This window comes from Engraulis encrasicolus, chromosome 18 (genome assembly GCF_034702125.1).
Source record: "Engraulis encrasicolus isolate BLACKSEA-1 chromosome 18, IST_EnEncr_1.0, whole genome shotgun sequence".
Taxonomy (NCBI): domain Eukaryota; kingdom Metazoa; phylum Chordata; class Actinopteri; order Clupeiformes; family Engraulidae; genus Engraulis; species Engraulis encrasicolus.
The window spans coordinates 4,938,728-4,950,824 of record NC_085874.1 but is presented as its reverse complement, the minus strand read 5'-3'; the positions used below and the strand labels follow the sequence as shown (position 1 = coordinate 4,950,824).

Here is a 12,097-nt window from a genome sequence, read left to right as displayed (position 1 = left end):
CCTTTTTTTTTCACTCATTGCTAGTGACTGGCTTAAGATATTTATTAGCAGTATTCTGTGTTTACTCTTTCAAAAGCATGATCACAACCCAAACTACCCAAATGACCCTGTTCAAAAGTTTACATACCCTAGTTTCTGATGCTGAATATGGCCCTGTTTAACATCAGGGGCCGCTCTAAATTGTTTTTGGTAGTTGTGGATAAGGCTCTTAATGTTCTCTGATGACAAAGCAGCACATTCTTCCTGGCAGAATGGTTGTTTCCTATAATACCTTTGGGTGTCTTGCTGGAACCTCACATTTGAGGTTTCCCCTGAGTGGCTCAATGATGTTGAGATCAGAAGAGTGAGACGGTTGCACAAAAACATTTTATTCTTTCTGAAGCTAATGACGGGTTGATTTGGCTTTCTGTGCTGAAATATTGTCATGTTGGCATGTCCAACAATGAACCATGTGCAGATTCAAGGCTGATGAGTGTCAAGTTTCCTCCAGTATTTTTCACAGGGCAATGTATTCATCATTCTGTGAGTATGGACCAAAAGTGTAGTGCATTTGTAACTCAAATGTCCCCATGACATCAGTGGTCCATAACCATGTTTCACAGAAGGGATGGTGTAACTTTCATCATAGGCTCCGTTGACTGTTCTCCAAATGGTACTGTTAATAGTGGCTGAAAAAAGTTCCATATTGATCTAATTTTTCCAAATGACTTTGTCAGATGCATTCTGATGCTTCTCACTATGCTATTTGGTGTATCATGTGCAAAATAACATGTTTACATTTTTGTAGTAATGGCTTTCTCCTGGCAACCCCCAACAGCCCATCTTTCCTCAAGTGCCTTTTTCCTGTACAGTTTAAAACATTTTTTTCATGTTGTCCTACATTCACCTGAAGTTATTTTTTTTGGTTGTCCTATGCCTCCTGAACAATTTCCCTTGCAATGATCATTGCAATGCAATGATTCCCAAGCCCATTGGCTTGATTCCAACCAAATCCCTCATATTGCATTTCTGAATTGAAATTCCAACAGTGCCAACATGACAATATTTCGACACAGAAAGCCAAATCAACCCATCATTAGCTTCAGAAAGAATAAAATGAAGGTTTTTGAGCGACCATCTCACTCTCCTGATCTCAACATCATTGAGCCACTCAGGGTAAACCTCAAATGTGAGGTTCCAGCAAGACACCCAAAGATATTATAGGAAACAACCATTCTGCCAAGAAGAATGTGCTGTTTTGTCATATGAGAACATTAAGAGCCTTATCCACAACTACCACAAACAATTTAGAGCGGTCCTTGATGTTAAGCAGGGCCATATTCAGCATCAGAAACTAGGGTATGTAAACTTTTGAACAGGGTCATTTGGGTAGTTTGGGTTGTGATCATGCTTTTGAAAGAGTAAACACAGAATATTGCTAATAAATATCTTAAGCCAGTCACTAGCAATGAGTGAAAAAAAAGTTTTGTGTAATCCGTCATATTTCGTGAGAAATCGCAGAGAAAGCGTATATTCTGCTGGGGTATGTAAACATATGAGCACCACTGTATATGTTGGGATTGAGTGTTTAAGATGTACGCATTTGAGTATTGTAAGCATGTGCGCACGCATATGCACATTATCAGTAATTTTTGAATATTGAATTTGGCCCGCAACTTCGTTCCAGATTTAGATTTCGACCCACTGTGAATTTGAGTTTGACACCCCTGCCCTAATGTAATGTAATGTACTTTGTTATAATTTTATGCTGCATGTTATAATTGTTGCATTATGAATTTGGGGAGAAACGAGTCAAACAGGCAGACAACAGATGTGTCCGTCTATGCCAGTGGTTCTCAACCTTTTTTGCCCAACTCTGGCACCCTATGGACACAGGAGGGAATTACATTTAATGGACGGATTTAATGGATCTCTTATAGAGATGTGTGACTGTGAGACGCATCTAAAAAAATGCACTAACTCTCCTTGGCCTGAGAACATTGAGCGCATTTTAGGCTATTGACGATGTCCTTGTTTGTAATTCACTTTGGATGAAAGTGTCTCCTTAATGTAATGCACATTTTCATGGGGGATTACTGGGTTTAGAATAGCTGTGTATACAGATGTGTGCATGGATGAGAAGCTAAATGGTGTTTGTAAGATAGTTGAATGTACTAATTGTATGCCTTACTGTCGTTCTTTGCTGTGCCATACTATCCGAATATTTTCATAAACACAGCAAATTTCAATCATGTTTGTCATTCCATTAAAGGGGCATTCCACCGGTGGAGACATGAATATGTTACTGAAAGTGGGTCATATGTATAGTAGAATAGTAACATACATTTCTAATTTGGTGCCTTCTTGGCCAAGAAAAGGCAGAAAATGACTTTTTAGTGCTTGTGGATTTGTGACAACAATCCCCATAATGCACTGCAATGCTCAAGTTCCACAGGCCACACCCAGTTATTTGGGACTCTATGCATCATCCCTCCCTCAGCTTGCAGGCAGTGTTGCCAGATTGGGCTGTTTCCCGCCCAATTGGGCTGCTTAGGATGGTCGTGTGCGGGTAAAAATGGCATTTAGCAGAAAAACCCGCCCAATTTTAGCCATAGAAATCAATAGAATTGGGCGGGAGTTTGAGCTTCTAGGCTGGTTTTGAGCATTTTTTGGGCTGGAAATCATCAGCCTCATCTGGCAACCCTGCTTGCAGGTGCATCACAGTGGGACAGACATCACTGGAAAGAAGAAGCTGGAGCACACTGCAGCTTAGTTTTCAAGACTTTATTTTGTGCACACACGCGACCAACGTTTCTGTGTTGCTACACCTTCTTCAGAGTCAAATGATAGCAAGAGAGAGACACACATTTCAAGACTTGACATTCACAGGTGATCCTACTTGGTTTGACTAAATTGGTCTGATCTCATTGCAGGTAATTGACCCCACCCCCCAACACCAGGACAAGATTGTAGACAATTAGACAGCTTGCCAACTTCCCAAAACAAAATAAAAAACTGAAAAAAAACAATACACAAAGAACATTGTCAATAAAACCACAGCTACAATTATTAGAAGACCACAGCCGCGATTCTGAAACAATTTGTTACAGAGAGCAAGACATATTGTGTTCCTCATTTATATCTCTGCTGCTGCTGCTGCTGCTGCTGCTGCTGCTGCTGCTGCTGCTGCTTTGAAGCAGTGCAAAAGATGGAAAAGTCTGAAAAAACGAAACCAAAAGAAAAAGAAAGTTGGTTATTTTTCTATTTAAAAGTAGAGTATGTAATTTTTTTATCGTTTACTTCCAGAACTCATGTTAACCATTTACTAATGTTTAAAAATCTTTTTGTGTGAGTATTTTCCACCATTATTTCTAAATATTCCTTCCTACTGGGGAAATTGCACAAAATGGCAGATCATCTACGTGTCCGTATCGTCGTATACTAGTTTTTTACTTACCCAGTACTCCACCTTAGTAGGGTATGGGCAGCATAGTTGCAATTCATACATCGGCCGCAATCCTACTGTGCTTACCCTTTAAACAGCCACTTGCAACCCAATGTTAAAACAGTCATGTGTGACAAAAGACCTTCCAGGGAATGTCACCACCTTGGTTCTCACCTTTGCACTTGTTTATATGACGTGCCAATGGCTTCTGCTCCTCCTCTTGGCTTTCCTTCTCCTGCTGCTGCTGTTGCTGCTGCTGCTCCTGCTGCTGTTTTTGCTGCTGCTGCTTTGAAGCAGTGCAAAAGATGGAAAAGTCTGAAAAAACGAAACCAAAAGAAAAAGAAAGTTGGTTATTTTTCTATTTAAAAGTAGAGTATGTAATTTTTTTATCGTTTACTTCCAGAACTCATGTTAACCATTGTTAACCAATGTTTAAAAATCTTTTTGTGAGTATCTTCCACCATTGTTTCTAAATATTCCTTGCTACTTGCGCAATCCTACCGTGTATACTCTTTAAACAGACACTGGCAACCCAATTTTAAAACGGTAATAAAAGGCAATAGACCCTCCAGGGAATATCACCACCTTGGTTCTCACCTTTGCACTTTGCAGGAGTTGGCAATGGCTCCTGCTCCTCCTCTTGGTCCTCCTCCTCCTGATGCTGCTGTTGTTGTTGCTGCTGCTGCTGTTGTTCCTGCTGCTGCTGTTGTTGTTCCTGCTGCTGCAGTAGCTCCTGTTGGTGCTGCTGCTTCTGTTGCAGTTGTTTCCTCTGGTGCTCTGATTCTTGTGAGTGCCAGTCCTTGGCTTTTTTAATGAGGGAGCCAAGGAAGGATCCTTTCTGTTTCTTATTTTTCTTCTCTTTTTTGTCCGCCATTTCAACTTTTCCTTTCTCAAGAGCGTCTGTGAAACTCACATTCTTCTTCTCTCCCTGTTTCTTTTCTCTATTTGCCTGGCCCTGTGTCTCTGTGTTCTCACCTTCACTTGATATTTTAAGATCTTTCTTTTTGTCATGTTGCTTATTTTCCTCTGCATTCAGCTTCTCCACCCCCTCCTTGTCAAGTTCTAGTGATTTGTTGCTGTCCTCTAATTGACTAATCATCTCTTCTTCTCTCTCCTCTGTTTCTATGTCAGCAGTTTCCATATTGTTCTCTGATATCTGCTCATCCTGTTCTGGCATAACACACTGGTCTTCCTTTTTCATCTCCATCTTCTGTGTTGCTCCCATTTTTCCCTCTGCATGGATTTGTGGCAAGTCATACTTTTCCTTAAATTCCTGATATTCCGCACTTATTTGCTTCCTTATTTGCTCTCTCATTCTGGCTTCCTCTCTCTTTATCTCTCTGTCCAACTGTTGTGTCTGCTGCTGCTGCTGCTGCTGGTGCTGTTTTGAAGCAGCTGGTGCTGTAGGTTCCCTCTTCACCTCCTCCTCTTTGTTAATAAATTTCTGATATTCCAATTTATATATTTGCTTTCTTTTTTGCTCTCTCATTCTGGCTTCTTCTCTCTTTATCTCTCTGTCCAACTGTTGTGTCTGCTGCTGCTGCTGCTGCTGGTGCTGTTTTGAAGCAGCTGGTGCTGTAGCTGCCGGGGCTGCAGCAGTCCCCATTGCGCAGAAGATGGAAAAGTCTTTTAAAAAAAACAAAAACAAAAAAATTACTTCCAGAATTTGTGCTACCCATTCAGAAATGTTATCTTTTCATGAGTGTAATGTTTTTTCACCACCATCAATTTCTAATATATGCATTATGCCGGGGTAAATGACATTGTTCATACATACACACCTTTAGCCTACAAAAATCTACAATGTGTTTTTGTTTTTTTGTCGTAACCATGGTTCTACCATGGTTATTCTATACTCTGAACCAACCGTATTAGTATTGCTATGGCTTATCAATGATAACCATGGTAACCATGAAAACCGTGGTTCCTGACTATGGTTTATCCATCATTTTACTATGAAAACTAACCATGGTTTTAAACCAGTCACGAAGCATACAAAAATAAGTGAAAATCATGAATAACCATGTCTAATTGTGCCACCCTATTGGTTATCAAAGAACCTCATGGAAACCATGAATAAATAGGCTACTTATGAGCAGCTGAGGTAATGGTTAGGGAATTTGACTGAATATGGCAGAGTTGCCGGTTTGAATTCCATCTTTACCTCTCCCTACACTTCCATCCATGGCTCAAGTGCCCTTGAACCATGCACCAAACCCCATATTGCTCCAAAGACTGTCACCAATACATGCTCTGGATTTTTAAAACAAGCATCAACTAAATGTAATTTAATGAATAACTGTAAACCGTGGTAAATGGTAAGCTTTCATAGTCAAACCATGGTTAATTTGTACCGTTAAACCATAGTCAAACCATGATTGTTCCACCACCATCCATTTCTAAATATTCTTTGTATATGGGAAAATCACTTTTCTTCAATAAAATTGTGGATCTTCTCCGTGTCCATCAGTTTGAATGTCCAGTAATAGACATGTTTAGCTGCAAACCTGTGTGTACTTTGGCCAGACTTTAGTGTATTACTTAGTAGCATAAATATCCATGCAAATATCAAATTTGGGTATGGGCAGCGTATTGCAAGGCATACATTGGCCGCAATTCTACTGTGCATATTCTTTAAACAGACACTGGCAACCCAATGTTAAACTAGAGTGGGCACTCGGTAGAGCGCAAACCTTCGCCTACGCCACTTATTTTTTTCTGGCCATCTTCAGAGTGTGGGGCATAACATTCTCCAAATGTTGGTGTTAGTTTCATTGAAATCGGACCGGAATATCGTAACATTACATTTTTGGCCCAGTCTTGACCTCTTATCAACCTCACACGTTGTTCTGGCATATAGACGGTTTCATGGAACGTTTACAGTCAAAACAAAAACAAGGCATGAACATTCTATGGCCCTAACTTAATTTCCGGTACACTTCCGCAAACAATACACTGCATCGGATCAACACAGCTACACAAGCGCGGTATTTTATTTGAGAGTGCTGTCATAAAAATGGAAAACAACATTTATTTTTCATTTTCTGTGCCAATCACCCATAGGGGGCACTACGCGTCCATTTCTGGGGTAGATGTAAACACTTCACAATCGTATTAATCATATTAATTTAGCCTCACATAGCCTCAATGTAAAAGAAAGCAGTGATGCACTTTGGCAACATGGGTCGGGTGATGGTGTGCCTAAAAAACGCGGCAGCACATAATTATGTAGAACTACAGTTTGTGTTTGTTGTAGGAATTAGGGACTTAGTTGGCCTTGCATCTGCCTACACTGTTACAGGTTAATTTAGTTTAAATGTAGTCGCAACGATTCCTTCAAGTTCTGAAAAGCAGCTGTTGCTACTAAACTTCTTGGGACAAGGACGACGAAATACCCAAACTGTCATCTGCTGAAGAAAAGGATAAACGTCCGGATTGTATTTATTTTGGACAATTCAGCAGACGTCTTTGATGTCGAGGTTAATAGCAATGCTGGAAGGTGGAGAATGCGCGCACATCAGTGGTACAGGTGCTGGACAAAATAGAGTAACTGAAATAAATGATGGAAGTCCGCAACACTGTTAATGCTCCCAGTGATTTATTTGCACGACGTAGCAATGCTAACACAGGATATGACTGACTGATTAGCACTGGCTTGGCTGCTACATCAAAATGTGGATTACATCGACAAAATTACGAGATGTGCCGGGGTCAAGAAAAGTTTTAAGGTAAGGCAAGTTTAATACAGTAGTCAGGGCGTCTGCACGGTTGAACAGAGTTTTGTTTTTTGTTGTGCTGTGAATGCTTTGAGTCAAGTTGCTGGCTTGAACTCACATGTTGTCATTAGCTGGTTGTGACTCGTCACTCGACTCGTGTACAGGGTGTTTTTAAGCAAATATTGAATGTCCGTGACCACATGGTTACCTGATTTTAGGTAAACTAGCCTACTCTGGTATTTGGTGGTGAGGTTTCGTCTGTCTGTCTGTCTGTTTATCTGTTGCTGCCACTGATACACAGGTGGTCCTTTCAGATTGAATCAAAAGGCAGCATCACACAGGCACGAATGCACGACAGTAACATCCTGGTGCACGCTCGAAAGAGAAAATACTGCAAAGTATGAACGCTATCTTCAAGCGAAGTTGGCTATTTTCACGAAAACTTACAAAATGGAAACACAGTCTCGTAATGTCGCCACACCCCAAGGTTTCTAGCCTACTGTAGGCTAGGTTTGTTATGGTCTGTCCAGGAAAGTGAAATAACGTCCCCGTTTAAAAAAATAATAATGCACAAATTCATATTAGCCCATTGAAATAAACACATATCATAAATGGTTCACGGACAATGTGTCCCGTTTTTTTTTTTTTAAACCACGAAATGTGGCAACCCTAGGTCTGCTTTGGTAAGATGTGCAGACTGGGCATCATGTAGGCCTACACATTAATTATCCGCGTCACGTTTGTCAGCGGATTGGTACCAGAAGTGAAGTTGCACCCTACCGCAGAACAAAATTTTTAAAAAGCATTTTTTTTCACCAATACTAAAACCGTTTGCAATTATATTGGCAGTGCCGACAGATTGCAGCCTACCAAAACATTAGCAGACCGGAAGTTTACTTCGGGCCATATCATGTCACCAAGCAACAAGCAAACGTTCCATGAAACCGTCTATAGTGCTTGGCAAAGAAAAATGTTTTTGACCTTTTCGTGACCTTGACCTTTGACCCAATTAATCCCAAGAAGTAATCGATTGTTCCTTGGGTCATGACCAATCATCCCACTAAATTTCATAAAAATCGGCTTAATTTACGTTGTTGACCTTTACGTGACCTTGACCTTGACCTTTGACCCAATTAATCCCAAGAAGTAATCGATTGTTCCTTGGGTCATGACCAATCATCCCACTAAATTTCATAAAAATCGGCTCGTAATATTACATTTTTAGCCCAGTCTCAACCTGTTATTCAATTCAGCATGCACACGTTCTTCTGGCATATAGTGCTTGGCAAAGAAAAACGTTGTTGACCTTTTCGTGACCTTGACCTTTGACCTTTGACCCAATCACTCCCAAAAAGTTATCAATTGTTCCTTGGGTCATGACCAATCATCCCACTAAATTTCATAAAAATCGGCTCAATTTACGTTTTTGACCTTTTCATGACCTTGACCTTGACCTTTGACCCAATCACTCCCAAAAACTAACCGATTGTTCCTTGGGTCATGACCAATCATCCCACTAAATTTCATAAAAATCGGCTCAGTTCTGTCTGAGTTATATGAAGTACAAACAAACATTTTGACCTTGACCTTTGACCTTTGACCCAATCACTCCCAAAAACTAATTGATTCTTCCTTGGGTCATGACCAATCATCCCACCAAATGTCATAAAAATTGGCTCAGTCCTGACTGAGTTATACGAAGTACAAACAAACAAACAAACATATTCACAAATAAATAAATAAACTAGAATGGGCACTCGGTAGAGCGCAAACCTTCGCCTACGCCACTTATTTTTTTCTGGCCATCTTCAAAGTGTGGGGCATAACATTCTCCAAATTTTGGTGTTAGTTTCATTAAAATCGGACCGGAATATCGTAATATTACATTTTTGGCCCAGTCTCAACCTGTTATTCAATTCAGCATGCACACGTTCTTCTGGCATATAGTGCTTGGCAAAGAAAAACGTTGTTGACCTTTTCGTGACCTTGACCTTGACCTTTGACCCAATCACTCCCAAAAAGTAATCGGTTGTTCCTTGGGTCATGACCAATCATCCCACTAAATTTCATAAAAAATCGTCTCAATTTACGTTTTTGACCTTTTCGTGACCTTGACCTGGACCTTTGACCTTTGACCCAATCACTCCCAAAAAGTAATTGATTGTTCCTTGGGTCATGACCAATCATCCCACTAAATTTCATAAAAATCGGCTGAATGTACGTTTTTGACCTTTTTGTGACCTTGACCTTTGACCTTTGACCCAATCACTCCCAAAAACGAATCAATTGTTCCTTGGGTCATGACCAATCATCCCACTAAATTTCATAAAAATCGGCTCAGTTCTGTCTGAGTTATACGAAGTACAAACAAACATTTTGACCTTGACCTTTGACCTTTGACCCAATCACTCCCAAAAACGAATCGATTCTTCCTTGGGTCATGACCAATCATCCCACAAAATTTCATAAAAATCGGCTCAGTTTTGACTGAGTTAGACGAAGTACAAACAAACAAACAAACAAACAGACAGACATATTGACAAATAAATACACGGCGGGCAAAACATAACCTTCTGGCGAAGGTAATAAATAAATACACAGCTGGCAAAACATAACCTTCTGGCGAAGGTAAAAATAATAATAAACAGTAATGATAGACAATAGACCTTCCAGAGAATGTCACCACCTTGGTTCTCACCTTTGCACTTTGCAGGAGTTGGCAATGGCTCCTGCTCCTCCTTTTGGTCCTCCTCCTCCTGCTGCTGCTCCTCCTCCTGATGCTGCTGCTGTTGTTGCTGCTGCTGCTGTTGCTGTTGTTCCTGCTGCTGCTGCTGTTGTTCCTGCTGCTGCAGCATCTCCTGTTGGTGCTGCTGCTTCTGTTGCAGTTGTTTCCTCTGGTGCTCTGATTCTTGTGAGTGCCAGTCCTTGGCTTTCTTAATGAGGGAGCCAAGGAAGGATCCTTTCTGTTTCTTATTTTTCTTCTCTTTTTTGTCCTCCTCCGCCATTTCAACTTTTCCTTTCTCAAGAGCGTCTGTGAAACTCACATTCTTCTTCTCTCCCTGTTTCTTTTCTCTATTTGCCTGGCCCTGTGTCTCTTTAGGTTTCATTTTGTTCTCACCTTCACTTGACATTTTAAGATCTTTCTTGTTCTCATGTTGCTTATTTTCCTCTGCATTCAGCTTCTCCACCCCCTCCTTGTCAAGTTCTAGTGATTTGTTGCTGTCCTCCAATTGACTAATCATCTCTTCTTCTCTCTCCTCTGTTTCTATGTCAGCAGTTTCCATATTGTTCTCTGATATCTGCTCATCCTGTTCTGGCATAACACACTGGTCTTCCTTTTTCATCTCTTTCTTCTGTCTTGCTCCCATTTTTCCCTCTGCATGGATTTGTGGCAAGTCATACTTTTCCTTAACTTCCTGATATTCCGCCCTTATTTGCTTCCTTATTTGCTCTCTCATTGTGGCTTCTTCTCTCTTTATCTCTCTGTCCAACTGTGTCTGCTGCGGATGCTGTTGCTGCTGCTGCTGCTGTTTTGAAGCAGCTGGTGCTGTAGCTTCCCTCTTCACCTCCTCCTCTTTGTTATTAAATACCTGATATTCCGCCCTTATTTGCTTCCTTATTTGCTCTCTCATTCTGGCTTCTTCTCTCTTTATCTCTCTTTCCAACTGTTGTGTCTGCTGCTGCTGCTGCTGCTGGTGCTGTTTTGAAGCAGCTGGTGCTGTAGCTGCCGGGGCTGCAGCAGTCCCCATTGCGCAGAAGATGGAAAAGTCTTAAAAAAACAAAAACAAAAAAAATTACTTCCAGAATTTGTGCTGCCCATTCAGAAATGTTATTAGGTGGTGGGCCCAGTCTCATATCTTGTCAGTTCGTTGGTGTTAACGAGTGGCAACTTTATTTTTGCTCATATAACCCCCTGACAACCCATTAATCAATATTTTGGCTGTTGCCATCCTCAAAACTTGCACATTGATTTATAAAAATGACAACAAAAACTAGCCAACCGAGTGACGTCACGTCAATGCAAAGTCAACGAGGCAGAATACAGCTAGCGCGTGCATGCTACCCGGAACCGTCAGATTTCATGGCAAAAAGTGACAAGTTGGGGGGTAAGTGGGCTCACTTGTGTACATGCAAAAAAAATATTTTTTTCTCAAACTTTCAGGAGTGCTCTTTTTCGCTGTTAGTGTTCGACTGTCTGACCATCATTGGGCAACGAGAGATAAATGTTAAAAAGATGACAGGTCTGTTCCCTCAAAGCAATAGAGCAATGAGGTGACGGGGGTAGATCAATTCGCCAAAAAACTACGTGTCAGTAAAGAAATGCAAGCTGTGTTATTTTTTCCAGTAACAGGAAAATGGTCAGGAATGAAATGCCTACGTTGTTTCAATGATTAGGTGAATTATCTGCCTATGAAAAAAGCCCGATATGCGGATAAATATTCCCTTTTCAACTTTGAGGGGCGGAGACTTCCCATTGACTGTGCATTATGTGACGTCACCCCCAGTCTTTTTTATTTTCGTTATTTTTTAAGATCAACGTGCAACTTTTCAGCGTGGCAACAGCCAGAATATTGCTTTACATATTGTCAGGAGGTCATATTAGAAAAATCAAGTTGCCACTTGAGAGTGAGAACGAAACTCGCTTTCTAAAGGAGCTACGAAATCTAGCCCACCGTCTATATCTTTTCATGAGTATAATGTTTTTTCACCACCATCAATTTCTAATATATGCATTATGCCGGGGTAAATGACATTGTTCATACATACACACCCTTAGCCTACAAAAATATACCAATCTACTAATCTGTGTTTTTTTTTTTTTGTCGTAACCATGGTTCTACCATGGTTATTCTATACTCTGAACCAACCATAGCCTATTACTATTGCTATGGCTTATCAATGATAACCATGGTAACCATGAAAACCGTGGTTCCTGACTATGGTTTATCCATCGTTT

At 40.6% G+C, this 12,097-nt stretch overlaps 1 protein-coding gene across 1 annotated transcript; it reads right to left on the bottom strand.

Annotated features, from left to right (window-relative positions):
• Nucleotides 1–2,806: 2,806 nt before the first annotated feature.
• Nucleotides 2,807–10,630, bottom strand: LOC134468358 (golgin subfamily A member 6-like protein 22). The gene is made up of 4 exons (XM_063222287.1): nt 9,839–10,630; nt 4,022–5,050; nt 3,599–3,739; nt 2,807–3,197 (listed from the first exon to the last, which is right to left on the bottom strand). Exons 1-4 carry the CDS (start codon nt 10,596–10,598, stop codon nt 3,112–3,114), a joined length of 2,016 nt encoding a protein of 671 aa, XP_063078357.1. The 5' UTR covers nt 10,599–10,630; the 3' UTR covers nt 2,807–3,111.
• Between the last annotated feature and the right edge of the window lie 1,467 nt (nt 10,631–12,097).